At 51.3% G+C, this 27551-nt stretch overlaps 11 protein-coding genes across 11 annotated transcripts; 4 read left to right on the forward strand and 7 right to left on the reverse strand.

Annotated features, from left to right (window-relative positions):
• Positions 1-670: 670 nt before the first annotated feature.
• Positions 671-1921, reverse strand: T310_2377 (uncharacterized protein; the record flags this gene model as incomplete). Its single annotated transcript, XM_013474753.1, has 1 exon — positions 671-1921. The coding sequence occupies one exon, from the start codon at positions 1919-1921 to the stop codon at positions 671-673; it is 1251 nt and encodes a 416-aa protein (XP_013330207.1).
• A 476-nt stretch (positions 1922-2397) lies between these two features.
• On the reverse strand, positions 2398-3343 carry T310_2378 (Rho-like small GTPase; the record flags this gene model as incomplete). The annotated part of the gene is made up of 4 exons (XM_013474754.1): positions 2398-2559; positions 2726-2818; positions 2848-3091; positions 3264-3343. 4 exons carry the CDS (start codon positions 3341-3343, stop codon positions 2398-2400), a joined length of 579 nt encoding a protein of 192 aa, XP_013330208.1.
• Positions 3344-3918: 575 nt separating this feature from the next.
• Positions 3919-5709, forward strand: T310_2379 (Pseudouridylate synthase 3; the record flags this gene model as incomplete). Its single annotated transcript, XM_013474755.1, has 1 exon — positions 3919-5709. The coding sequence occupies one exon, from the start codon at positions 3919-3921 to the stop codon at positions 5707-5709; it is 1791 nt and encodes a 596-aa protein (XP_013330209.1).
• Positions 5710-6986: 1277 nt separating this feature from the next.
• T310_2380 (Ribose-phosphate pyrophosphokinase) lies at positions 6987-9969 on the forward strand (the record flags this gene model as incomplete). The annotated part of the gene is made up of 5 exons (XM_013474756.1): positions 6987-7440; positions 7507-7645; positions 8381-9488; positions 9539-9862; positions 9913-9969. The coding sequence occupies 5 exons, from the start codon at positions 6987-6989 to the stop codon at positions 9967-9969; spliced, it is 2082 nt and encodes a 693-aa protein (XP_013330210.1).
• A 761-nt stretch (positions 9970-10730) lies between these two features.
• On the reverse strand, positions 10731-12025 carry T310_2381 (H(+)-transporting two-sector ATPase; the record flags this gene model as incomplete). The annotated part of the gene is made up of 4 exons (XM_013474757.1): positions 10731-10814; positions 10888-11783; positions 11852-11940; positions 11994-12025. The coding sequence occupies 4 exons, from the start codon at positions 12023-12025 to the stop codon at positions 10731-10733; spliced, it is 1101 nt and encodes a 366-aa protein (XP_013330211.1).
• Positions 12026-12369: 344 nt separating this feature from the next.
• On the forward strand, positions 12370-14420 carry T310_2382 (Nucleolar protein 58; the record flags this gene model as incomplete). The annotated part of the gene is made up of 3 exons (XM_013474758.1): positions 12370-12494; positions 12641-12801; positions 12874-14420. The coding sequence occupies 3 exons, from the start codon at positions 12370-12372 to the stop codon at positions 14418-14420; spliced, it is 1833 nt and encodes a 610-aa protein (XP_013330212.1).
• Positions 14421-15025: 605 nt separating this feature from the next.
• On the reverse strand, positions 15026-15970 carry T310_2383 (uncharacterized protein; the record flags this gene model as incomplete). The annotated part of the gene is made up of 3 exons (XM_013474759.1): positions 15026-15583; positions 15735-15887; positions 15965-15970. The coding sequence occupies 3 exons, from the start codon at positions 15968-15970 to the stop codon at positions 15026-15028; spliced, it is 717 nt and encodes a 238-aa protein (XP_013330213.1).
• Positions 15971-16894: 924 nt separating this feature from the next.
• On the reverse strand, positions 16895-18819 carry T310_2384 (uncharacterized protein; the record flags this gene model as incomplete). The annotated part of the gene is made up of 2 exons (XM_013474760.1): positions 16895-18562; positions 18643-18819. The coding sequence occupies 2 exons, from the start codon at positions 18817-18819 to the stop codon at positions 16895-16897; spliced, it is 1845 nt and encodes a 614-aa protein (XP_013330214.1).
• Positions 18820-19691: 872 nt separating this feature from the next.
• Positions 19692-21166, reverse strand: T310_2385 (uncharacterized protein; the record flags this gene model as incomplete). Its single annotated transcript, XM_013474761.1, has 2 exons — positions 19692-20864; positions 21149-21166. The coding sequence occupies 2 exons, from the start codon at positions 21164-21166 to the stop codon at positions 19692-19694; spliced, it is 1191 nt and encodes a 396-aa protein (XP_013330215.1).
• A 364-nt stretch (positions 21167-21530) lies between these two features.
• T310_2386 (Ubiquitin conjugating enzyme) lies at positions 21531-25190 on the forward strand (the record flags this gene model as incomplete). The annotated part of the gene is made up of 2 exons (XM_013474762.1): positions 21531-21696; positions 21778-25190. The coding sequence occupies 2 exons, from the start codon at positions 21531-21533 to the stop codon at positions 25188-25190; spliced, it is 3579 nt and encodes a 1192-aa protein (XP_013330216.1).
• A 412-nt stretch (positions 25191-25602) lies between these two features.
• T310_2387 (Stomatin family protein) lies at positions 25603-27324 on the reverse strand (the record flags this gene model as incomplete). The annotated part of the gene is made up of 7 exons (XM_013474763.1): positions 25603-25652; positions 25727-25754; positions 25798-25802; positions 26008-26341; positions 26403-26895; positions 26961-27090; positions 27144-27324. 7 exons carry the CDS (start codon positions 27322-27324, stop codon positions 25603-25605), a joined length of 1221 nt encoding a protein of 406 aa, XP_013330217.1.
• Positions 27325-27551: the final 227 nt, after the last annotated feature.

Below are 27551 nucleotides of genomic sequence, written 5' to 3' on the forward strand. Positions count from 1 at the left end.
GAAAACATGAATTTGCACGTTAGGGCTACGATATGATTTGGTCTGATCATATGACATGTGTTGGGGGGAGGTTCCTTTGCCAATTGTTTTGACTGGCACTTATGAGGGAAAGATACCCAGTTTGCTCTCTCTCTCTCTTAGAGAGCTCTCTGGGGGAAAGCCCTGTGCTGTCAAAACGCAACGAGGTGGACTTAACCGTTGCCTCGGGGGAATCTCCCTTTGTATTGTAGTTAATATGTCTGTCTCCTTTTTTTAGACCTGAATCGGAAAGTATGCACCTGACAGTGAAGTTTCCATTCTAAGTAATCGTTGCGTTTTAAGTGTTCAGGACAGACATAGAGCATTGGTATCAATTTTTCCAGTAGATATGCGGTATATGGTATACCTCTAGTTTTGCAGAAGTGGGGGGCGTAGCCGTTCCTACTGAGATAGGGTACTGAGATAGGGTGATATATACGTAGTATACTTAAAAAAAAGACAAAGAACAAAAACTCGACAGCATCAGATTCTTTCCAAAATTCTCAGTCTTGTTCGAAACAGACATCAACTAGCACAGTTCCTGGCCATGACTCATTAACATTGCTTTCGATTGCTTTCGAAACCTATCATTGTCAAGGGTTGGGGGAGGGCAAACAGGAAAACAAAAAACGAACGAAACAGGGACATCCTATCAGTATTCCACATCGCGATACGTGAGATCGGGGTAATTCATCGTCTGGAGATCGGGAACCTCGTTCTCCCCTCCATCCGCATAAGGCCCCTCAGGCCAGATCTCCATCAGCGGCCAGGCCTCTTGCGGCGGCTCTTCGGGGGCTCTGTAATACAACTGGGGGATCTCGGGCGAAGGGTGGGTATGGAGTCGACCCTGCTGGTAGAAGCGCGCCTGCTCGGCCGCTCCGATGGCCGTCAGGAATGAGACGGTATTGAAGCGGCCGCTGCGCGTGGCTCGTTCTTCGTTGATGGTGGAAATCAGCGACTCGGGGAGACCCTTGGGCCCGCACTCGTGCGAGAACTGCAGCAGTCGCACAACGGTCTTCACCCAGTGGTAGACCTCGTCGAACCACATCGTCCCGATGTGCTGACGAAACTCGATCGTCCGCCGCGAGCGCTCCTCTGGATAGTGGTCGGATTCCCGGATCAGGTAGCCCAGATGGTATGCCGGGACGTAAGAGTCGTCAGTCTCGAGATAGGTCAGTGGGGTAGGCTCGTCGTGGTCCTCGAGTTTCATCCCCATCCACACCCAGTTGAGAGCTGTGAAATTGGTGCACCGGTCCAGGACCTCGGCGGCATTGCCTTTGTATGCGAGAAGTTGGCTTGGAAGCGCGCCGTAGCCATTGTGAAGCCGGGAAGGCGGGTGAATCGCATTCAGTTCCGGCTCGCACAGCGTCAGAAGCTGACAGAGGTTGCGAATCGTCTTCAGCGGGAAACCCCGACTGTACTTGTAGTCCTGGGTTCGAGGATCGGTGATGGCTCCGACATGGACGTGAAGGCCACATGTCTCATTGACAAAGATGTAGAACCTGCGGGTCACAGCGGTCAGCATACGGTGGATCTCCCAGAAGGAGTTGAACGTCGACGCCCTCGCAAAGCGCAATACCGGGGTGGTGATTTCGACTGGGGCATAGCCAAACTCACTGTTCGCGGGCAGCTTCGGCTTAATGCTGTCATCGAGCTTGACGGTCCAGAATCCGAGTTCCGGCGTGCCGGTTTCATAGTCGTTGACCTCGAAGCCGGCCTGGCGAAGGACTTCGATGACGTGCTCATGCACCGGTCCGACTCCGTACGTCTGTTTTTCTGGATCTGGCTGGATACCATAGTCAGCAAACCTGAATTTGATGATAAATTCAAATTCGACGCCGAATGTGTAGTAAAGGGGGTAGTACTGGGACGAGACGTGCAAGCCAGGCGGCACGGAAGCCATTTTCGCCAGTCGTCCTTTTGAAAACAGTCGGGATCTGCGTGGATAATGGTTAAAGCTTGGTGAGTATATATCTGGGTCAACGTATGACCATTATCTGGAGAGAGATTAAATCGTAGGAAATGGGCGTCGAAGTTATATAAGATATATAATTAAACGACGGACAAAGGGCTGGGAAAACAAATGGCTATCTCCGTCAAATTCGAGCAGTCATTGCTTCATTTTGGTGTATTTAAAGGCCCCATGATCCCGGAAAGATTGAACAATGGGACAAAGAAGTCGTGGACGTCCATGTTGCCTCCCTCATAGCCATTATTGAAACAAGAGAGGCAAGGACAAAGAGGCTTTGATCTCTCTTCAAGCTGCGAAACTAGCATGGGGTGAGCTCTAATTAACCGACAGTATTATGCAGAAAAAAAAAAGGTCATAAGTTTGGCAGAAACACCCATCAATGCGTGTAGATGAAACAGATACCATGGTCAAAGGATTGTACAGCCGCCTGCACTCTGCCCTCCGCTGGCTGTGGTGGTCATTGCTGCAGTCTTTGCAATATCTTCAAAGGTTTCAGCCATAAGCTCCCCTGTAACGGCAGAGCATTCCGCATAGCAGTCACAATGGAGCTCTTGAGCAATGCGGTAAGACTGGATATTTTGTCAGTATCTTCGAAATACAGCTCCAGCAAACAAAAAAAACGTAAGAAATAAATCCAAAGGAGAAGAAAAGGGTAACTGGCCTCCTGAGGATAGATTATATTATCGTTCTCTTCTCTGAGGTCCCGTTTGAGACCTATGATCATAACAGGAATACGTTCGCCTGCTCCACTTTGGAAATATCGGGTGATATCATTGCGCCACTAAAAGTTGATTTTTTTTTCTCGTGTTCAGCAGACTGAGACAGAAACTGGTTCAGTTATTGTATTGTCTACTTACCCCTTTCAATCCATCTAGAGTTGCTCTGTTGGATATATCAAACGCCAATAGAACAACGTCAGGCTGCAATGTTGTCCAGTGCTGGTTAGGGCTTGCCGTGTCGTAAAACTCCAGTCTGAATGACTTCTTTGAAAACCGGATATCATAGACAAACGGTTGATTGCTGTCATGGAGGAGCTGCAAAGGCTCTTTTGGTTCCCCTTTTGCTTGAGATGGCGGGCTTGGTTTTAGAGTCTTCAGCCGACTATTCCAGAGAATATAGTCAGTTACAATAGTTGAATACTAACATTTCCGCAAAAGGATGGGAAATGGCAACGAAAATACGTGAAAAATAGAAACGAGAAATATCTCACTATATGAAAGCATATGCAGATGAAAGAGTGGGCGCTGATATCGCAAGGAAATGGGATACCTACGATAAGAAGGTCGACTTACCACAACCCGGATCTCCGAGGAGCAGGATGGTAACAGTCGCCTTCTCACCCGTCTCGTCCATGATGGACGATAGGACGCTAAGTCCGTCAAGTTATTCTGAATGCAGCCGAAGGAGTTATTGTGGACATAGCAAGCTTGAAATTGCAGTATATGGATGTGTTCCAGATGATCAGCGACAGCGGTAGTCGATCAGTGCACTCTTTACGTTACAATACAGAATAAATTACAACACCGACCAAACTGTAAAATTTCTGGATCGCGGCAAAACTCGAGATCACCGATTACCACAACTGGATTCACACCAGGAGTCCTCTGCTGATTAGCTAGAGGGGATGTGGCGGTCCCATAGGAGATTGTCGAGAATCAGCCGCATCCGAGAAACGTTCTTGCCAGCAGAAATACCACGCAATTTGTCCTTCTCCTGCCACTGGCAGGGTCCGAAATCCGTCTCCTCCAAAGCTGATACTGATAATAAATCTACTACTATGTCGCAAGCCGACACACGGGGTTCCGAACCACGACCTGATTACTCGACCTGGAGCACATCGCGCCTTATTGAGCGCATCACGGAACTCGAGCGTCAGCTGCATTCCCAGACAGCTCAATTCTCCGCAGCTCGTCCTTCGACCGAGAACGATGCCGTGCCTTCCCCCCCCCCTCCCTCCTCCTCCCCCCGTCCAAACGAACACCGTCTCCGCGGAGTCGACAGACGTGAAATCGAAAACGGAGAGCAGCGTACCTCCACCGTCTGATGATTTCACGCGGGTGCGCTCGCCAACCCGTACCGCAAAGAAAGAGGCCCGGGAGATTGATCCTTCTAAATACCACACCCGTTTCATCGCGCTCAAGTTCGCCTACTTGGGTCAGCGATACAATGGGTATGAGCACGCAAACGGGAACGTGACGCCACTGCCTACAATTGAGGAAGAGCTGTGGAAGGCCTTGCGCAAAGCGCGTCTTATCTTCCCCACGACGCCCTCGTCGTCGACGGATGACTTCGACGACTCTGAGCCAAGGGGGAACCGGCCCTTCACCATCAACTGGGAGGGCTGTGACTACTCCAAGTGCGGGCGCACGGATCGAGGAGTGAGCGCTTTTGGGCAGGTTATCGGTATCAGAGTCCGGAGCGCGCGGCCCAAACGGTCACCTACGAGTAAAAATTCTTCTAGTAAACAGGAGCGTTTGACACAGCAGAGCACGTCAGACGCGACCGCTGTCAATTCTCAGCAAAATATAACAGTCAAAGACGACTCCAGCGCCCTTACGAGCTCTGGGGTAGAAGATAACCATGACTCTAATCCAGAAGATGATTGGGACGACATTGCGGACGAGCTACCCTATGTACAAATTTTGAATAATCTCCTCCCAGAAGATATCCGAGTGCTGGCATGGTGCCCTCATCCTCCTCCCGGCTTCGATGCTCGCTTCTCCTGTCGCGAACGTCGGTATAAATACTTTTTCACACAGCCTGCTTTTTCGCCTACCCCGGGCCCGTTGGGCTTCGTCAAAGGCGCTGCAAAAGACCGCAATTTCAGAGAAGGCTGGTTAGATATTGAGGCTATGCGTGAAGCCATGAAACACTTTGTGGGTGTTCACGATTTCAGGAACTTCTGCAAAGTGGACACCAGCAAGCAAATCACCAACTTTGAGCGCATAATTTACCATGCGGATATTGAGCTCGTTGATCCGAAAACTCACCCACTGGGATATGTGGGAGAAGCCGGATTTCGGGCCTTGGAAAACGGCACCGATTCGGACAAGCCCGCAGGGTCAGAGGGTCATCTGCCCTCTACGCCGCTGGTATATGCTTTCGATATCCGCGGATCTGCTTTCCTGTGGCACCAGGTCCGTCACATGGTTTCAATCCTCTTCTTGATCGGCCAAGGCCTTGAGTCACCATCTATCATTCCTGAATTGCTGGACGTGTCGAAAAACCCACGAAAGCCGACATATGAAATGGCGTCCGATGCTCCCCTTGTTCTATGGGATTGCATCTTTCCCGACGAAAAGAGTGGTAGCCGGGAGGATGCGCTGGAATGGGTATATGCAGGCGATCTCAGGATGTCGAAATCGTCGAAATCGAAGTCGTCCAGTAAAGGAGATGGCAAGTACGGTCTGGGAGGTGTTGTCGATGGCCTGTGGTCTGTCTGGCGGCAACGCAAGATGGATGAGATTCTTGCAGGAGCATTACTCGATTTGACTGTGAGCCAGGGTGACCGCAGCGTCGTCACCCGGGATCCGCCGACAAAGCTACCACGCAGTCAGAAGGTCTTCTACGGTGGGAATGAAGCGAAACTAGGGGGCAAATATGTCCCTGTGATGGAAAAGAAGAAGCTGGATCCCGTAGAGGTCCTCAACGCGAGATACCTCGCAAGCAAGGAACGCAGAGCAGAGAAGAGTGTGGACGATGGCAATGAAGAAATGTAGACATACCATCATAGAATATCTATAAATACTAAGTTCAAGAACGCGAAACTGATGAGCGTTTCATTCCTTAAAGTCTTGCCTCTACTACCCATGGAGTGACACTGATTTGGATTCGTAGAGACATTGACGAGCGCCCCTCCAGACTTCTTCAAGGATCGTTCGCTTTGGTAGAAGGTTCTGTTGGGCTTGGTTAGGACTTGCTCGGATAGTAAGAGGACGTTCAATGCTTACCGGAAATACGACCACAACATCGGGTTCGCCCTCCACGATGATAGCCAGGTAGAAACGCACTTCAAACCCTTTGAAGGCCTCATGGATGACAATATCTTGGATTTGTGTAGTTGGAATAAATCTCGTCGCAGCACTTGACCAGTACATTGAAGAGGACGTAGACGTCTGGACTCCCAAACCACGAATGACGAGAAGTGATTCCTCTGCGCAAGTCAATCCAAGTCAGCCACCGCCATCTCTGCAGCAGCTGGGCATTTTGCAATGGCACAAACACACCAGTATATCCCTTTCGCCATACTGCATAAATCAACAAGGCACTCACGCCTGCGATAATTGACCAGCCATATCGATCTGCAATGCGACAGGCAAAGGAGCCCAGAGAAGTCGACCACACATCGCTCCCCAATCCGAGAAACCCATTTTCGGCGAGTAACGAGTGACGAAGTTTAGCTGCGTCGACCAACAGGACGAAGATAAAGACGAGAATGCGCAGAAGAACCTCCGCACAAAACGCAAGCTTAGCGGGCCATGTGTGACGCGAGGGAGCGTTGGAAACGGTAAAACAAACCGTCGTGGGGGATGGACGACGGACGGTGAGGCGTGCTGGCATTGAGACTACCACGATGCTGTAGAACGTAGAAATGCAACCAGTCTTGGGAGCGCAGCCATCCTACCTCTAGGTAGGGGAGGACCTTGCGCGGTTGATGCTCTGCATGCTCTCGCAGAAAACAGGTTTACCTGTAGGGCGTTATTTGGTTGGGCTCAATCATCATTAGAGACGCCGGAGTCCGAGCTTGGCTGCTGGGCGGCCCAGTCCCTGGCCAGATTGGGCCGCCGCCATCACGTGTGCGGAGGCTGCCAGCTTCTCCGACAGCTAAGACATTCTCGCTCACCAAGCTCCCCAGCTCTTTCCCTGAGCTGTCCCCAAGACAGACTGCTCCTGCCGTTCCGATATTCCTCCTGGGATTACGATCCGTAACTTCTACGGAGCCGCTTTACTGTTCTCTTATTGCCCGCACGGTGTTTGCGTTCCCAACCAGCACACCATGCCACGGTCACGATCGCGATCGCGATCCCCTCGAATGGAGGAGCGCAGGCGGAGTAGGTCTCCAGATGGTGACAGGGATAGGCCGCGGAAAATCCATAGTGGCTTCCGGTGGAAAGATACAAAGCGTCGCGATGACAGCAGATATGCAGACGACGACCGCAGACTGGAACGGGGTTACAGAGACAGAGATCGACCACGGTCGCCACGTCGGGACAGAGATGGGGATAGGTACGGAGACAGGTATAGGGACGGTGCCCGTGACCGGAGGCGTGACGACAGGGAAGGACGTCCCCTCCATGATCGCGAGAGGCACCGAGACGAGGACCGCAAGCCGAAGCCGAAGGAGAAGAAGCCGGCAGCGACACAGCCGTCAGAGCCTATGATTGTCGTACATGTCAATGACCGCCTGGGAACAAAGGCTGCTATCCCGTGCCTGCCTTCAGATCCAATCAGTGAGTGCACCAAAAGGCAGCGGCATTTATCACGAGATGGAGCAATGCTAATCGTTTCGATTCTAGGACTCTTCAAGGCTCAGGTTGCCGCGCGCATCGGGCGTGAACCACACGAAATACTGCTCAAGCGGCAAGGAGAACGCCCATTCAAGGACCAGCTGACGTTGGAGGATTATGGAATTAGCAACGGGGTCCAGCTTGATCTGTGAGCCACGACCCTCCCCCTTTCGAAGCGCTTCCCTCTGCGTGATGGCGTTGCGCATTGGGATTGGTGACAGATGCTGACTATGTGGCTGCAGGGAGGTCGATACAGGCGATTGAAGCACGAGCTCGGCAGCTCTGTTGTTACTCGCTCAGCGGACCCGGGCGGCCGCTGCAGCTTCAAGGTGCAGGCCTACGGCATTATTGCGTTACAATAGTCTTCTTTGTTTCTTTTTTCATGTGTCTCATGGGACTGTTATGGGATCTGGCGCTCAAAAGTTGGCTCTTCTCGGGGGTTTGTTATGTATCTACCAGCGAACGGACTGAATCCACATTGTAACGCAAGTATCCATGCCAGCCAGCATCTTGTGATTGGGCCCCGGCCTCCCTCGATGCCCGCACCGCACCTGCTAGCTGCTTATGTTCACTTGCTGGCGCCTGCTGGACTCTCCCCTTCGTGCTGATTCTTTTTTTGTTCTCGTGGTGCGGGGAGTGTTTTCGCCGCCTTGCCTGTTTCGGCCCGGGCGCCATAGCTACCGTTTTTGGACGCTCGTGCCGACCTTCGGCGATGAGCCAAGCCTGACAGGACGGTTCCACTCTTCTGGATCAGTCTTTTTCTCCATCGCGGCTCACACGACCGAGTCCTCCAATTCTTCTTCATTTCGATGCTTGCGCCTCTTCCTAGTTACCTCAACCCCCTCTTTGTTGACTATCGTCCGCAATTCCCACCATGAGGTAGTGGTTCCGCGGGGATTTTGGATGCAGAATTCTTGGCCGCATCTCTCCACCGGCGATCGCCCGAGACTTTTCCCATAATCCACCTACCCTCTTACCTCCCCACACCCTTGCCTCTCTCGCCCTTCACCACTTTCACGACCTTCTGCGACCTCGAAAAAGTTTGCTTAGCCATGGTCAGAAACATCGTTGTCATCGGGGGCACCTCCCATCCGCGACTGACTCAGACTATCTGCAACCACCTTGGTATCCCTCCGGCTAATGTGCTACTGTCGAAATTCTCCGTAGGCGAGACCAGAGTGGAAATACAAGAGTCCGTCCGAGAAAAAGATGTCTACATTATCCAATCTGGAGGGGGGAAGGTCAATGACCATCTGATCGAACTGTTGATCACCATCTCAGCCTGCAAAACCGCCTCTGCCAAAAAAGTAACCGCTGTTCTCCCACTGTTTCCCTACTCGCGCCAGAGTGATATTCCTTACAACAAGAGCGGTGCGCTGCTCGCCAAGTCGTCTCTTCAACAATCATACACGTTTGACAGCACACCGCCAACCCCGCACCCAGGGAAGCCAGAAAGCCAGGGCTTGGTGAATGGTGTCGAAGGTCTTCAAAAGAGCCTCGCGAAAGCACAACTGGAGGATTCTGACGCCAATGCAGTCAATGGTACCTCGCCCGTCAAGCGTCGCCCCATTGGAGATGGAGGCAAGCGCAGTGATACCCTCGACTCTACGCGGTCAGATGCCAGCATTCCCAACGGTGTGAGCAATGACGACAATGCTAGCGTCACTTCAGCCTCTCCGAAAATCCCGGTCTTTGAGCCTCGCCCTGGATATCGGCAGTGGGTTGCGCAGGCAGGCACCTTGGTCGCCGATTTGCTTACGTGTGCCGGTGCCGATCACATCATCACGATGGACCTGCACGATCCCCAGTACCAAGGATACTTTGATATCCCTGTCGATAATCTCTATGGGCGGCCTCTTCTGAAGAGGTATATCCAGCGGCATATCCCCGACTATAAGAATGCCATCATCGTGAGCCCTGACGCTGGTGGCGCGAAGCGAGCCACCGCCATCGCCGACTCCTTGGGCATGGAATTTGCTCTCATTCACAAGGTGAGACCTTTTATTGTCTTTGCCTGCTTGTTGTATCTAATTTTGCAAAGGAACGCCGCCCCACCAAGATTACAGACCGTCAGAACGCGACCATGATGCTAGTAGGAGATGTCCGGGATCGGATCGCCATCCTGATCGACGACCTGGCGGACACGTCTAATACTATCACTCGGGCGGCGAAGTTGCTGAAGAAAGAGGGAGCTTCGCAAGTCTATGCCTTGATTACACACGGTATCCTCAGTGGCGATGCGATCGAACGGATCAACGCGAGCGCACTCGACAAAGTCGTGGTGACGAATACCGTTGACCAAGAAGAGCACCGCCGACGCTGCCCCAAGCTCGAAGTTCTTGAAGTGGGGAACGTATTCGCTGAGGTATGATTCCTGACCTGTGCTTTCATCGTGGCTCCCCTGACATTTTCCAGGCTATTCGACGTGTGCATCATGGTGAGAGTATCAGCGTCCTGTTTCAATACGACTGAGCTCTAGCATGGGAGCTCACGCCCTGTAACTCCCTGTCAATATATAACCACCGGAGCAGTGTTGGACTTAGGGAGGGTAAGCAACACAGAAAACGATGGCCTCTTGGACCATTTTTGATATCATCGTATACTCAATCTCATCTTCGGAGTGGCAATCTCACTGCCGGAAACTATCCGAAATCCGAAAACATGTTCAACTGTGACTAAAAAATCTGCCTTTTTTCTCCTTACCACTTCTTTCTTGTCCTTGATCAATTAGGTCACTTTAGAAGAAGAAGAAGCACGAGCCTCGAGAAACAAAAAATTTATAAATAAAGCCAGAACGATGACACTGACATGACCAAGTGCTGGTTTCTTGTCTTGCCTTTCGTTCTCCAATGGCAATCAATTTTCTTTTTTTTTCTATATAGTTACTGTCCTCATGACGGTTGAATATTTTTTTTTCTGGTCTGTAGCAGTAGTCACGTTACATCTATCAATCAATTCAGTCAATCAATCATAAAATGGAGACGGGGAAAAAGAAAATTAATCCTTCATATCCTAACGCCCACCTGGAGAAGACAAAAAAAAGAAACAAGCTATAAAGATCAGATCAATGGTGCGGCGGGTATGCACTCCGATACATACAATAAATAGGTCATAGACAGAAAATAAAGGGCCTTGGACTTTAAATGGCTTCGTTGCCCGAAAAGGCATGGAGGAGGAAGATGGAGAGAGAGGAAATATAGGAGAGGAGAAGGAAGTGGGAAAGGGAATCGTGACTAGAATACGGAAATGTAGTTTCCTATCCTCTCCTTTTGATGCTGTGCAATGCACTCCGCAATCCAGGTGATGTTTCGAATTTCCTGCAATCGAAAAAATCAGCATGTTTTACTACCAAATCGTATACCAGGATGATGGAGGGAGGGGAGAGCTTACCTGCTCTCTCAACTTCACCCATGCGTATATCACGGCCGGGGTAAATTGCCGTGTGAATGCAACCTTGCACATCTCCATCTCTTTCTGGTAGAAAAGATCCTCCAAACTCTTTCCATCAGCGCTGCCCCCGCCAGCGATGTTGCCCAGCCCACCGGGTCCACCCTGACTTAAACCGACAGCATCGAAAAACGCCTTGTATTCAGAAACACCACTGACTGCAAGAGCAACGGACTCGACATCATCTGCCCTCGAAAGCATCAGTGACCCCTCCGGATACAGCTTCCCAAACTCTGGGTACAGCCTCTTCCGCTCCTGCTTCGACAGCTCCGTTCCGAACGAGTTGAGTGTGATGTTGATAGCACGGCGGTCGGCCTCGAATTCCAGGATTTCGGACATGACCTCCTGCGTGGGAGTTCCCTTGAAGTCTGGGTGCGTGTTGACAAAGTTATAGAAGTCTTCCAGGTAATTCTTGTACAAGGTGTTGCGGACGATCTCAATGTTCAGTTCATCGAGATCCTGATGGCTGAGACTGCCTTTGAAGTATGGTGCCAGTGGTGTCTCGATCAGCACGGAGTTGTACAGCTCCTCGATATTGGTCGCCACGCACAGAACGGGCATGGTCTCAAACCAGCCCAGGGGATGGCAGCGCTCCAGCAGCTCTCGGGTGTCCCGTTCATGCAGAGTGCCCGTAATCAACAAAGCGATGTTGTCAATCATGTATCCGTACGTCAAATACTCCATGAACTTGGCGATTGAGCCCGTTGCCTGCGCCTGGACGTAACGGAACTCGGCCACCAGCTTGTCCGTCATCTTGCCCGCGAGGGCAGAGGTCGAGGGATTGGGAGGCAGCGAAGCCAGAAAGTCCCCATAGGCAGGGGCCAGTTGCAGCTTGACATCTATATTTGACAGACATCAGAGTTATGCAATTCAGAGAAGAGCACGGAGTTGCAAGACAGAGACCAACCATCTATCGTCTCGCATTGGGTCAAGTTGGCATAGTGCTGGCTGGTGAGGAGGCTGTTTCGATAACCGCGGACAATGCCTTCGATATAGCTGCCCAAGTCGGTAAGCACACGATCCTGCCGCTGGGTGAGAGAGTGACATACCCGCCATTCACATTAAAGAACAGGCCCTCCATGGTGGATGGTGATGGGCTCTTGAAGCGCTCGAGATGGCAGTCCAGCCTCCGCGACGTTGCCCGCAGCTCAGTCAGTTGGAGCCACTGCCCGTCCCGTGGAGCTCGGAGCGGGTGGCATTATTACGTAAGCCGCCCGCGGCAGCCACTCACGCGCCATCTCGCTTTTTACCGCTCGACTCCAACGTCGAAATTTGAGCGAGTAAAAAAAAAGTCGAGAGCTCCCACTGTCCGGCCGCAGTTGCGCCTTCCCGCCAACTTCATCCGGCCTCCTGCCTCGCGCCTGATCCTGGCTCGCTGTTTCCTTTCGTCAAGCAGTGGACAGCTGAGAGTCGTCGTTGCCCACAATGACGCTTTTTATTCTTACCGAGACCAGTGCAGGCTATGCCCTGCTGAAGGCCAAGGACAAAAAGCTCCTCAAGCGCGATGATTTGGCCACCGAAACCGCAACTGCTGAAGGAGTCTCCAATCTGTGAGTATCCCCTGTGTCGAGAAGTGTCGCCTAAAATTTTTTTCTGCCCTCTATACTATTTGTCGATGTGTTGGTGGATGTACTGCATGCGCCAAATTTTTGATTGCATATTTCCCCGGGACGAATTTTTTTCTAACATCATACAGGCTGAAGCTGAAGCACTTCCAGAAGTTCGACAGTGCGGCCACCGCCCTTGAAGAGGTTGCTGCTCTTATTGAAGGCAAAGTCACGCCTCGTCTGGCCAGCTTGCTTGACTCCATCAAAGACGAGAAGAAGGTGTCGTTGGCGGTTGCTGATCCCAAACTTGGTACGACAGCCCTTGTTCCTCAACATTCCTAGTTTTGCCTGCTTTTGAATACGATACTAACCATTCGTGTAGGAAATGCTATTGGGAAGCTTCCTGGGCTCTCGATCCAGCCCATTGCCGACTCCTCCACCACAGACCTCTACCGCGCCATCCGGGAGCATCTACCGACGTTGATCCCGGGTCTGGTTCCTGAGGACATGTCTGCCATGTCACTTGGTCTGTCCCATTCCCTCGCCCGACACAAACTGAAGTTCTCTCCGGACAAGATCGACACCATGATCGTTCAGGCGATTGCGCTCCTGGACGACCTGGACAAGGAATTGAACACATACGCCATGCGTGTGAAGGAGTGGTACGGGTGGCACTTCCCGGAAATGGCGAAGATTGTCAACGACAATATTGCATATGCGAAGGTGGTTCTGAAGATGGGCATGCGGTCAGACTGGGAGAAGGCTGATCTCGCCGAGATCCTTCCTGAGGAAATTGAAAATGCCGTCAAGAACGCGGCTGATCGCTCGATGGGTACGGAGATCAGTGTGGAGGATCTGGAGAACATCCAGGCCCTGGCCGAGCAAGTCGTCAGCTTTGCTGAGTACAGACAACAGCTTGCGAGCTATTTGTCGGCCCGTATGACGGCTATCGCCCCTAACCTGACTGCCCTCGTTGGTGAGCTGGTTGGTGCACGGCTGATCGCTCATGCCGGAAGCTTGATGAACCTGTCCAAGAGCCCTGCCAGTACAATTCAGATTCTGGGTGCAGAGAAGGCTTTGTTCCGCGCCCTGAAGACCAAGCACGACACTCCTAAATATGGTCTCATCTACCATGCCTCTTTGGTCGGACAAGCCACGGGCAAGAACAAAGGAAAGATGGCTCGTATACTCGCAGCTAAGGCATCTCTCGGTCTTCGTGTGGATGCCCTTGCCGATTGGGATGATGACGCTACAGAAGAGGACAAGGCTGCCTTGGGTATGGAGGCCAGATACAACCTCGAGAGGAAGTTGGCTGCGATGGAGGGCAAGCCTCTGAAGCCAAGAGGTGTTGCCATTGCTCCTAATGGCGTCACTACACAACCTAAGAAGTTCGAGATTAGCGCGACTAGGAAATACAACGCGGATGCTGATGCTGTTGCTGGCGATGAATCTGCCTCATCGAAGAAGGACAGGAAGGACAAGAAAGAGAAGAAAGAGAAGAAGTTGATCGAGGAGGTCAAGTCGCAATCTGAGTCCGAAGATGAGGAGATGGCCGACGCGCAGTCCGATGAAGACGAAGAGATGGAGGACAAGCCCAAGACCAACGGCGACGCGCACGAGGATGAATCCTCTGACTCCGAGGAGGAGGAGGAGAAGGACAAATCCAAGGACAAGAAGCAGAGTGATGTGGAGAAAATGGCCGAGAAGGCCGGTCTCAGCGTCAAGAGATATCAACGGAAGCTCGAGCGCGGCGAGATCAAATTTGACGCCAATGGTAACCCCATCGTTATCAGCAAGAAGGAGCTGAAGAAGCTTAGGAAAGAGGCCAAGAAGGCTGCCAAGGCCGAGGGAAAGAAGCGAAAGAGGGAGGAAGAAGGCGATGAGGCGGGCAAGGCCGAAAAGAAGAAAAAGAAGAAGAACAAGGAGTGAATCAAAAATAAAAAAAAGCTATTCAAAAAAAGAAAAAAAGTCAGGAAAAATGGCTTGATTGCTGTATGATATCTGTTCTGTTGTTCTTTTGTCTGTTTTAATTCTTCGGGTGGCATTTGGGGCAAGATTTGCTGGTCCATTCTACGGCGCAAAGGTGCTTGTTGGCATATGGCAGTGTAGTACTTAGCCGGACAATACGATGTTTATAGTTCTTGGATTGAAGATTAGAAGAAATCCTTTCTCTGGCTTCTTTCGTCTGACAAGACCTCTTCCAAAAGAAAAAAAAAAGCAAGTTAATACCTTTTTTTTTTCATTCATTCCACTCAAAATTTCTGTACATACACCCAAGTAATGACCCTTTCCCGCAAACAACGCCCATCCTCCTATGCTATGCTATGCTAGAATACATTGAAATAAAAACAAAAAAAAAAGGCTGCAACGCAATATGCGGACATAAATATATAGAACGAGTATGAAGAAACATTACACCGGAACTAAAAACTAAAAAACCCAACTACCCGTAAATATGCAAGCTGAGAAGAAAGAAACAAGAAAGCAAAAGAGTTACTTTTTCTTTTCTTTTCTTTTCTTTTCTTGCAAGTTTATCACCTATCCCGTTTTCCCAACGTTTCCCGAATAATGGCCAATATTGCCGTGATGTCTTCATTTGAGAGTCTCTCCTCGCGTTCCTCGATGACGGTATCTAGCAGCGCTCGGGCGCCGTAGTCGTCGTCTTCTTGGGTCACTGCCTCCTCCTCCTGGCCTTCCCCGGCACCGCCTTCAGGTTCAGCAGTCTCGGCAACAGCGCCGCCGCCGCTGACGTCTTCGCCATTCTCCATTGCTTCGGCGTTGGTTTCTTGGTCTTGGGTGGTGGTGTTCTGTGGCTGGGTCGTCTGGCTCGGTTTGTCCAGTCCAATGCCCAGGTTGATGATCATGAGGACTTCGCCCTTTGTGAGGCCGTAGGGCTGCAGCTTTGTGATCAACTCCCGGATGGCGATGTCCATTGGAGTGGGCTCTGTTGGTTGTGGTGAAGGCCGGAGTTGTACCGCTTGTTGTTGTTGATCTTGTTGTTGTTGCTGCTGTAACCGTTGAAGAGTCTCCTCGTGGACGTAGCGGGGATAGTTGAGGAGGTGAGGTGATATCCGGTGGACATAGTTATGAATCTAGCGAGAATGATAAATAATTAGCAGAGATCCTTCTGATTGCATCTAGAAAGCCGGCCAAAGCAATCCCTATAACAAAACCCCCGAATACATATAAAGGCGGATGGATGATAGGTCTGCAATATCCTTTTCGGAACTCATCACTACTCACCTCTTTAACGACTGTATTATGATCCCGCAGATCTGGATTGGGAACCCAGTGCCGGGAGTTCGGAGGAGGGTTAGGAGGTCGTCTGGGAGGGTTGGCCGTGAGGTAAGCCAGCACCTCGATGTTGGTCAGTGTTGCGGATTGAGGGTCGATGACCTGCGTTGCGAGTTGGTTGTTAATTAACCACAGAGACTAACTAATGGATTTGCAAATGTTGTGTGTAGCAGGCTCACCTTCATTGTTGTCTAAGGAAACAGATCCCTGGCCAGAAACGATGATTGTGTCAAAAAATATTTGTACTAATGACCAGGTAGGTAGTGCTGTAGTCGAGTGTGATATGCGGGGCGGAGGGGAACTGAAAAGGTTGAATTTGCCGGCAGAAAAAGCTAGGGTGTGGGATGGGACAAAGGCGGTCTGCATTATTAGACTTTGTAATGCGGCGTGCAAGTTGCCTAAAGGTGACAGTGATAATCCACGCCTGTACGGAGTAATAATATCGCTTCATAGATTAAGTTGATGATGACGAATTGCATTTTCAGAGCCGCGACCCTGCAGGGCTCTCTGTTGTCCCTATATCGATATTTTGGCGCTCTCTAATATCTTGCCATTCCACAACTCCCTAAGATGAGGATTCTTGTGGCATGATGGGGCCCAAAGAAGAAGAAAAAAAATATTAAACAGGGGGAAAGGACGAAAAAAAAAGCCTGCCAACGCAGGCAGAACGGAAACATCAGTGACCAGACCAGATAAGGCCCCGTCCAGGGACCAATGGTATGAAAGAAGTCAATTGAACGAGAAAACCGCCAGGTCTCGTTTTTTCAAAGTCACACACCCCCACGCCGAACTAATCCCGTTAACAAGAAATGGCAGGTATGAAAGAATGAGTAAAAAGAAGACATCTAAAAAAGAAAGCATTATTGTACAGAGGAAAGAAAAGCCCAAACAAAACACACACACAACGCCAATCGAAGGCTGATAGCCGCAGTGCTTTTGATTCATCCAACAAGACCCTGGGAGATCACGTAGAAAAAAGAGAAAGAAGACATCGAGAAAAAGAATAGATAAGAAACCGTTCTTGAAGGGGATCAAGCGGATGAAGAAGAACGAGGCCAGATATCATCGCCAAGGATCCTCCTGATAATGATAAAAACAGAGGAGCCTGGTTACTTTCCTTGGTTTCCAGCCTCCTTATTTTGCGCCTCTTCCAGGTTCGGCGGTCCTTTGCCCGAGATCAGAATCCCCCATTGATTATAGATCGGTTTTTGAAATATACCGCCGTCCTCCTGGCCCCAGGCACCTAGACCGTCGTCAAAAATCTTCTCCTCAAATCCACTGCAAAGATCTTCGAAATCCATCCACTCGTCATAATTAGTCCACACGCCTCCAATCCCACCTCGTGCGTCCCACCAATCCGAACCCCCCAACAGCGATGATTGAGAAGCAACACGACCGCGGGCTGAGCGGATGTATTTGCGGAGGAGGGCACGGGACCACGGGTGAAACCACATATTCGACCACCACTCTGGACGGACCGAGGGGTCGCCGTTCAAATGAATGGTGGCAGGGACTGCGGCTGAGTGGACGTTGGTCATCAACGGGAGAGTCTCCCACGTCATATTCATAGGATGGGGGAGAGAGTCGACAGTCTCATTGATGGGAGGCTTGACAGCCTCACCTGGAGCTCGTGCCGGTTGTGTGAAAGGATTTGGTGCCTTCTCCTGGATATCGGCCGGAAGAGTGAGGCGAACCTCCCTTGGGACTCCGTGTCGCGCCTGGACGGTGGATACCTGCGAGATGTTGTTGTATTTGACCCATTCCACGTCGTTTCTGGAGTTCTTCATGGTGAAGAACAGCTGAGACTCGTAGTCAAGCCCGATGCCAAACTCATATCGTTGTCCCGGCTCGAGGCGAAGATAAACGTTGGTGATATTGGTGGCTTCAGAGATGCCGATCATATCCCGAAACCACTCCTTCAGCCAGCTGCTGGTCCTCCTTCTTTCGAGTTCCCTCACATACTCCTGCGTCCCGTACAGCCGTGACAAAACCATCTGGTCACCGTGACGATTTCGATGATGCAACACATACTCCAGAACCCTTTCGTAGATGGGTAATAGGTCTGCGGCTTGCCCCATCACAGCGCCAGAATCTAGCCATCGAGGCCTATTCCGTTGCCCATCCCGCTGGATATCTGTCTTCGGCCCGTATACATCAGGAGGTAATGTAGATCCTGGTACACTCACGCAGGCGACATCATCTGGGTGGTTCGGAAAGCATTCCTTGCTCGCTGCAAATATCACCCTCTGAGAGTATTTCTGAACCACTTCTTTGGATCCTTTATCAGGATTTTCAACGACCACCACACCGTACTTTTCCTTCAGCTTCTGGTTATGCTTTTCGAGCGTTGTGTGAAAGCGTTGGATCAAGATTTCCGGGGGCAACTGAAAGAAGGTATCGCTGCCATCCACAATCAAGACTAAATCTTTTTCATTGACTCGCTTGCTGTTCCTCAGGAAGGAGACGATTCCCTTAATCTGGGCTACCACAGCGTCATGAGCAGTAGGAGGCGACGAGAAATCAGGCAAGGATTTGATGACAGTTGGAGGCGGGTAATTCAGGATCATAGCAGAGGTGACGGTCTGGCAGAGACCAACGTTCTTCTCGACTGCCGGCATGAGGATGTGGAAAGAGGGATTGGTTTTCTCCAGTCTACTTGGCAGTGTACCGTCTTCCCCGACCGGCGGGGCCTCGTGGGAAATGACACTTAAGTCATCTGGCGGTTGTGACACAGGAAGAGACTGATATTGAGACCAATAATCGGATACCGTACCATCCTTAAAGCACTGTCAGCGTGGTGGCCCTTTGCGATGGCGAAAATGAGCTCCGAACGGGGCTGCGGCGATCGCAAACTTACCCCTCCAGACCCGCGCGATAGGAAGAAAATAAAGCACAGAGCAATCGCAGTAGTAAGAAATATAATCCTCAGGATGCGGGTTCTCGGGCGACGGAAGTGGATCTGACGCAGTGGTGAGCTGGGATTACCGTGGAGTCGTTGATGCTCCCAGTCAGTCTGCAATGTAAGTCGGGGCATCTTGAAGACCTATTCGCCCAGCGGCGACGGTGGAAGAAGCGAGTTGAATATCCTGTCGCAATCGTAGACAGCATAGGTTAGCGGACCTGAATACTTTTTCTCTCCCTTCAATGAGAGGTCCTCGTTGGGGGAATCCCAATGTGCTCACCTCACGGTCTTCCAGGTCGCAACGTCATCAATAATCTCGAGGCCCCATGATCTGTCCGATGACTCCGATCCTGATCCGTAGTTTGGGTGAGAACTCCTCAGGTTCGAAAGCTGTGACGGGGAAAGAAGAACATTCATCTAAGCAAGGCCCTGGAGAGAAACAAACAAGTCCAGCGGGCGATTGGGAACAGAGCGGTTGAACTCTGGCGATGTTGCAACTCAGTGGAAATGCGAACTCCCGAACAGGCAGGGAACAACGTCGAGGTGGAGACGAAGGTCAGTGCTCTGACGAACGCCAGCGGTTTCCCACTAAATTGCTTTGAATTAATTCGAGGTTTCAACAGGATCCGCGCCATGCAGCGGGCCTCGTGGCCATGGAGGGTCCTCAGTGGCTGACATAGTCTCAAGAATATTAATGTTCTCTGGATCCCCTGTCGTCAGGGTGCAACCAGACATACAGCAAAGCACAACGTCTTTTCCACCCAAGGGCCCAGGACCAAAGAACCAGCGCAATACAAGGTGGCCATCATTCATATATGTCATCAATTCTATTTCACACTATCGTTCTATATCTACACCCGTATCGGTGTTCCGGGTATATTGTACAGGAGTGTGCCACATTAGGCCCAACCCAAATCCAAACTCTCTAAGTTAATAATAATACACAGCCCATAGAAAGAGTATCATGTGGTACGAATATACGCATCAAGGATCTCTGGACGCATCTATTCGAGGTAGATCTCGTCGCGGATGCGCTGCAGATTGCGAAACAAACCTCCTCCAGGCCCTCCACTGTCATTGCTTGATCGCTCTTCGGCGCTTTGATCCATCGACGATCTGCCTTTCCTGGACGACGTTCGGTCTAAGCCTCCCCGCCGCTGCTCTCGCTCCTTCGACTGGCTCTCCAGCGTCTTGCGGCGGTCCTCTACAATCTTTGCAAGACTGTCTACGAATCGATTCCGTGCCTTTTCCTCCACAGTCCCCTTCCATACCGTCGCCAGGGTCCGTAAAGCTTCCACCCGTTTGGTAGCAGCCGCCAGCCCGGCTTCTCCTCCACCGTTACTGTCCAAGAGCTCTGTAATCTCCGCGCGCAGTTTCTTCGCCACCTCCTGTCCTTTCTCCTCTCGACTATGGTTATCCGGCCCGGGCTCTGGGGCCGAAACGGAGATAAATGAAGAAGTGAGCGATAACTCGGAGGGCGCAAGCGGCCATTCCATAGCCTCTCCAAAAGTCTGCACTACTTGTTCCAGCCGGGCACGAACCTGGCTTAACATTCGTAGTTGCGTGATGAATGGCGGCTCCTTAGCGGTGCTCTGTGTTTCTGATTTGTTGTGATCCTCTGTAGCATCGGTAACTGCAGCAGGCTTCAAAGGGTCTTCGGTGACGCTCTCATTCGTAATACTTGTGTCCAACCCCTCAGGAATGAACTTTGTGATATCATCGTGTAAGGTTTCCGCCAAGGCATCCGCGAGACCGATCGTTTCGCCCCGAAGAACCTCGACTTCATAAGCTAGCCGTCCACCACTTCGTAAAATCTCTTCTGTGAGCTGGGTCAGGATTCCAGACAGTCGGACATTCTGGGCACCCAACTGGGAGAGGAGGGACTGGCTTTTGGTGGCGAGCTCTGCCAGAGAGACAGCGCCCGGAGCTCTGGAGGCATGGGGTTGAGACGATGCCAACGTCAACGGCGGAAGCGATTCATTCAGAAAATCGATCGGATCGAAGGACGGATTCGTGAAATGCTGCAAGGACGGGTCGAGCTGCGAATGCGTAGTGGATCCCCTTTCAGCAGCGGAGCTGGTGGGATTGAGAGACGACGAGGGTGCCATGGATGAGGAACTCTGTAGGCAACGCAAGTCCACACGGTCGGAAAGATCAAGGGCCAAGGCGCCCAATTGCTGTCTTCAGATTATCTGGTTGGGGCAATCATGGCTTGGCAGGCTGGTCGCTCGCATTCTGCGGCGCTGCAGCAGTGGCTCAGCCTAGGCAGATGCAGTGACGCCGTGGATGTGGTGGTGGTGACTGTGATGGTGACGGCTATAAGTTCTGAGCCGTTGTCTGTTGACTGCGGGAGCGGCACGGGCCAGGCAGTATTAACCCTGAAAAGGCTCCGCTGTACGATCGTCCCGCCCCGTGCCAGAGATCACCGCCATCCTCTGTACGGCGCAACCAGAAAACTGACCCACTGTGAAGCAGTCATGTTCAGTGTGAGAACCACGGCTTCCCTATCTATATGTGAGGGGAAGCATTTGCCTTGGCGCCGCTGTGAATGGTCGTCGTTTCTTAGGCGATGATGATACATCACTGCTCGCCGTAGCTTTCTCCCGGCAGACATCGTCGTCTGCCAATATCTTCTCCGACGCAGAGAAGATTCTGCAGGACTTCTCCTGTCGAATGTAAACTTCTCACGTGCCTTTGGTGAGGCAGGGTGCAACTCGCCTTCCTCTGCTACTTTCCCCGTGCTCCTGCTTCGTCATATGAGCATCGAAAGATTCATCGAGAGGCAGCAAGCAGCAATACTTCCTTCAGTACGCGCTTGCTCATAGCCGCCTAAAGTCGTCTATATGCCTCGAAAAGACTTTCTAAGGGACCTCGAACGGGCACGCCGCCCGGGGTGGTTCCCGCGCCTCAGTGATGTGAGGGCTGGTGAAGACGACGGTTCAATTTGCTTCACTTATACTGCAGGCTCTGGGAGCCCTGTCAAGATCGACATTCAAGCTCTTATATCAGGTATGGATGAGCCCAGGACTTTAATATTCCCCTGTATCTTTCTGGGTCTGGATGAGCAAATACTAACTATCGTTTCACCAGATGTCTCCCAGTACCCGCATAACCACGAATATTTTGTGTTCTCGACCTCTGACAATGTTCCTTCTGCTATAGCAAGCAGTCTGGAAGAGGTACAGCCCAAGATGGCAGGTTTACCTGTGATGGACTTCCTCGGCGTTTTGAGCGATGTGATTGAAAATGGCCGCTCGCCGGATCGGAATCTCCATGTCAGATCCCGGCGCGCCGGTGAGAATGGCAGGAATAAGATTCATAGCGATTCTTTATCTGAAGATGGGACGGATTGGGAGTTCTCGATTCAAGATCATATCGATGGACATCCATCGGATGACGAATTACTTCCTCCGACTGGCAATGACTCTGAACTGAAAGCAAAGCTCCGACACGATCTCTGCGCTGCAAAGGCTGCCGGGTTCAAAGTCGGGTACCTGGGCGACTTAACTGGATCAGTCATTGTCTCAGTCTCTTGCCGTATTGCAAAACTTGGGATCTCTGACGAAGCCATGCAAGCCTGGGGTGTTCATTCCAATCAGTACCTAGTGCTATTGATCCGTTATCCCCGCCAATACCTAGATTTCTACCAGATCCTTCACGAGGAGTCGAGAGTGGGCAAGTTGTTGGTGCAAATGCACGTTGGTCTATGCGACTCATACAAGCCAAGTCTTGCCAGTGCCCTCCAAGCGTTCATGCCCTTTGCAAACTCTCTTCACGATCAGCAAAGCCTTCCACATGAGACAGATAACTGTCGAAAGTTGGATCCCTTGTTTATTGATAGACCGCTTCAAACTCTTCTCAATGAACGTTTTGTCAAGATTGTGAGTTATAGATACACATTCGGTTTCTCGTGGGCAGGCGCGGAACTCTACTTCAACAACAGCCAAGGGAAGTTGCTAGACTCTGAAGAGATAGCGGGTGAAGAGTACTTTGCACCAGAGGATTGGGGCAGCTCAGCTCCGAGATTCCTTGCTGCCGACCACATGTCGGACACGTTTCCTCCTGCTCGCTTGTCTTTCCCTCTGCTGGCTATGCAATTCACGCTCCGCCACTTTGTGAAATGTACGGAGTTCTGTCTCATCTGTCACTGTAAAACCGAGGCAGGTTTTGAAGCCCTCAAGCCATATGTTTGCTCAAAACCCTTATGCCTCTATCAGTACATGGCGCTTGGGATGGGTCACAGTCTCGAATGGGAGATACTATCGCAGCCATATGTGGTTGACTTGCTTATCAGCTTCACGTATAGCAGCGCACTAGACGGTCGTCTCAACGATTTCCCCACTGGTCTCGGATTGAAGGTCCCTCCAGTTGCCGAGTGTGGCCGTGACTTCATCCAGATGTTCCACAATCAAGTCTCATATTCGTCCTTAATACCCGATATGCGGGCCCCCAGTTCATATGCGGCCGATCTAGATCCCAACGAAATGAAGCTTGTTTTTCAGATGGCTACCCGAGAACCCTCTGTTCGCCCTGGTGACTGGATTGTCGTCATCGGCCGTGAGCTGGGCGGCAAGGTCCTGCCTCAAAGTCATTGGCATTGTCGCGTGAAGAGTACGGAGGACTGGCCCTCTGTCCAACTTGGGAGTCCGGTCATTCGAGGGATCCCTCCAGATCAGAGGCAGGATCAAAAGCGAGAAGGAGGAAACCAGTTTGAGTCGGTGGTATTCTTCGTCTATGACCAGAACTTTGACAATCTTGACATAGTAGAGAAGAGGAAGGCGATAAGGATGCTTTTGGACACGCTTCCCGACGTTGATACGATGAAGGCTTATCTGACCGGCAGCGGGAACGATTCCGATCGGCTTCTTTCGTCTTGGAAGGACCGAATTTCCGGGTCTGCTCTCGACGTGCTGCGATGGATTGTGGCGTCAAACAGGTCGTGCATCATGCAAGACGATGACATTGACCCCAACAGCAATTCGGCCGCCAATGACAACCTGGTTTCCGGTATGGAGGGCTACATGCAATTCCGATTTGCGCAAGGAGCGCCGGACAAGGAGCAAAGATTCGTCGACGCGGTCAATTCCACCGTTTCTCGTCTCAAGCCGAAATATCCGACTCTTTTTGCCTGGCACGGAAGCCCCCTCTCCAATTGGCACGGCATCGTGAGGGAAGGTCTTCACTTTAAACAGAGACTGCACGGTCGCGCATACGGAGATGGCGTCTATATGAGCACGGATTTTAGGACCTCTCTTGGCTATTGTGGGTATTCGAATTACAGACAATGGCCAAACAGCAAATTGAGGATCACTATGGCCATTTCGCTCAATGAAGTGGTCAATGCACCATCGGAGTTTGTGTGCAACAAGCCACATTTTGTGGTCAATCAGCTGGACTGGATTCAGCCAAGATATCTCTTTGTGAAATGTGATACTGGCGGGAACAACAATGGACATCCGACTCGACACGCCGCAGAGAAGCAGCGACCCTCTGCTGTCTACGAACAAAATCCCAAGTACCCAGTCATTGGACCGACAGGACCAGTTGATATCCCAATCACGGCTCTCAGCCAACGCCGGCGCGAGGCCTATGAAGCCTATACGGAAAACAAGGCGACACCCACAAAAAGCAAGAAGCGGAAGTCTGGGCGCAAGGCGGCCACCCAAGATGCGGATGCGGACAGCGTTGAGACTGACAATGAGGATCTCCTGATTCTGCTTTCGGACACTGAAGACAAGAAGGAAGGAGAAAAAGAAGAAGACAAGGAGGTGGGTCAGACAATCATCAAGCCCACTAAAGGCAAATTGCCAAAGCTGTTACTCTCCTGCAAGAAAAAGATCACCGCCGCCGCCAACTCGACTCCAAAAACCGATTTCCGGCCCGGAACCTTGAGCGAGTCGTCACTGAAGCTCCTCGCACCGCCGAAATACGCGACCAGTTCGGCGACCAAAACCCTCCAACAGCATCTCCAGACGACGCTGAAGATCCAGGAGACGCAGCCCCTGCACGAGCTGGGGTGGTATATCGACCCGAACCTGATCACGACGGTGTACCAGTGGATCGTAGAGCTGCACACGTTCGAGCCAAACCTCCCGCTGGCCAAGGACCTGAAAGCGGCCGGGCTGCACAGCGTCGTGCTCGAGATGCGGTTCCCCAAGGACTTCCCCATGTCGCCGCCGTTTGTGCGGGTCATCCGGCCGCGGTTTCTCGAATTCCAGCGCGGCGGCGGCGGCCACGTCACGGCCGGAGGGGCGCTGTGTATGGAACTGCTCACAAACTCGGGCTGGTCACCGGCGTCGTCGATCGAAAGCGTCCTGCTGCAGGTGCGCCTGGCGCTGTCCAGCACGGACCCATTCCCTGCGCGCCTCGAGGAGGGCCAGAAGAAAGGCAAGGGTCTGCCGAAGGAGTACTCGGTCGCCGAAGCGGTTGACGCGTACCTGCGAGCCTGTCGCAGGCACGGTTGGGAGGTTCCCCCGGATTTTCAACGCATGTCCTGGGGTTAAACCTAAACCGCCTCCCTTTCCAAAAGAAGCAAAAACGATTATCTCTCGATTAATCGATTATGGCGGTCATTTTTATGGCATGTCTGTCCGTTCTATAAATCTTCGAAGACTACGGCCGTGGCGTCTCAATAAAGGTCCTCAGATCTTAAGAAACCTAGGTCTGACTGACTATGCAAGATCTCCACACATGGAAAATAGCAACTCCGTTAAAAAAGAAAAAAAACAATAAGCAAAGGAAGGAAAGCAAGGAGAAGCTCATATTATTATTACTACTGATCCGGGAGGAAAAATTTCATCAAATAATTCGAGAAATGCGATGCAATGCGATGCGATGAGATGGAGATACGAATCCGATACACAGAACCCTTTTTTTTTCTTTCTTGATCTTGCTGATTTTTGTTTTTTTTTCCCCTTAAATTGACGACTGGTTATGATGAGAACAGACGATATCTGGTAACCTACCTAGGTAGACATTTCACTATTATCATTCTTTAGCTAAAGGAAGGTACTTTACTTTACCTTAGGTAGCTACCTACCTGGGTAATAATTAGTTGACTTTAGTACCTAAACTGCCTAGATAATAGTCACTACCTTAACTACTACTTACTCTACCTATTTAAAAAAAAGAATTCGGTATGAAGACATGGTATTCTGTCAATTTTGTTACGTAGGTCAAGCCGGGTCGAATTCAAACCAAGTCAATTATCAATCATTATCAAACAATGAATAAATACTATTCTCAGTTGGTGACGTAAAAAAACAAGATAAGGGGTATCGTCATCCTGGGTGCGTTCATATAAGCACAATACAGACATACACATATACAGGTGGGAAAATAGATAAATACAAAAGACAAAAGAAAAGGTGGAGGTTTGAATGTCCTCAACGATACGGGCGTTTATGGCTCGCTGGAATCCATCATCGCCATTGGTCTGGATATTCTGGGTGTTCTGGGTCTGGGTCTGCTCGGACGGGTTATTGTACCGGCTGGGGCCCTCGCCAACGCTCTCGGCCATGGCCAGCTGCTGCTGAATGGTTTGGTTCGGCGCGGGCAAGAAGATGACCTTGCTGTTGGCCGTCTTGGCCATGGACTGCATCGCCTCGAGGTAGCGGATCTGCATGGCAGGGGCGGATGAGAGGATATCGGCGGCCTGAAAGAAATGACAGTTAGTCCTGAAAGCCCTTTTCTTCTGACGGGCAATGTCAACATACCTGACGCATCAATTTGGCAGACTCGACTTCGGCGCGAGCGGCAATGACCTTGCTCTCACCAATCCGCTTCGACTGCGCAGCCATCGACAGCGAGTCCTGCAGGTCGTTGCTGAAAATGATATCTTTGATCAACATGGATTCGACCTGGACACCCCAGCCCGTCGCGACATCCTCGATGATCTCGCTGATCGACTGCGCGATTTCTTCCCGACGCTCGATCACATCCTGCAGAACGCGAGCGCCCACTACTTGGCGAAGCGTGGTTTGAGTGCGCTCGATAAGCGCTTGTCGGACATTGGAGATACCAAACGCAGCCTTGTGCGGGGAGATGACGTGGTAGTAGATTACGGAGGTCAGGTTCAGAGTGACATTGTCCTTGGTCATGCAGACCTGGCGGGGGACCTCGACGATCTGGATCTTGACATCGACGGTGGTTAAACGTTCGCTCAAGGGATTCACTTTCACCAGGCCCGGATCGACCGCGCGCTCAAAGCTGTGGTTGCGATCCAGTCAGTACCGCGCGCGCTCTATGAATAGGAAGATACTTCTGTTGCATACCGGCCGAATTTCGAAATCAAACCAACTTCACCCTGGTTCACGGGCTTGAATGGATTGGGGCAGCAGCAACAGCAGGGAATGGAGCCCAGGCATCCAATAAACTCGCCCAAGCCGTGTACTGAAGCGTGCCCTGGTTAGTATATGGCTGCGCCCTGGAATAGCGCTGCGAGAGGAAGGACTCACTCATCGAGGCATACCAGCCATGCGCGGCCGGGTTGTCCTCATCGTGCTTGATGGTCTGCGCATATTTCGGCTGCAGATCCTCCAGTCGCGCAGGTTGCACCTGGACCAGGCCGTCATGCGGTCTGCGTTCAGGGCCTACGACTGGCGCTTTGCCGTTGGTGCTCGCAGTTAAAGTCGACATTTTGTACCGGTCGCCTCACAGTGAGCGGGGTCGATAAGAGGTCGATGGGGGGGGAAAAGGGACGAAATAAATATCGAAAGCAGAAGGGACGTCTCAGACAGGGCACGTTTCAGAAGTGGCCGGGATATCTTCTTGGCGACGGTGAGGGTGTCAGATGGAGATGATGCAGAGGAGCAGGCGACTTGAATACTTAAATACCTACTGCTTGAAATACGACATGCCTGTCC

Source organism: Rasamsonia emersonii, assembly GCF_000968595.1.
Source record: "Rasamsonia emersonii CBS 393.64 chromosome Unknown ctg1118621760025, whole genome shotgun sequence".
Lineage (NCBI taxonomy): Eukaryota > Fungi > Ascomycota > Eurotiomycetes > Eurotiales > Trichocomaceae > Rasamsonia > Rasamsonia emersonii.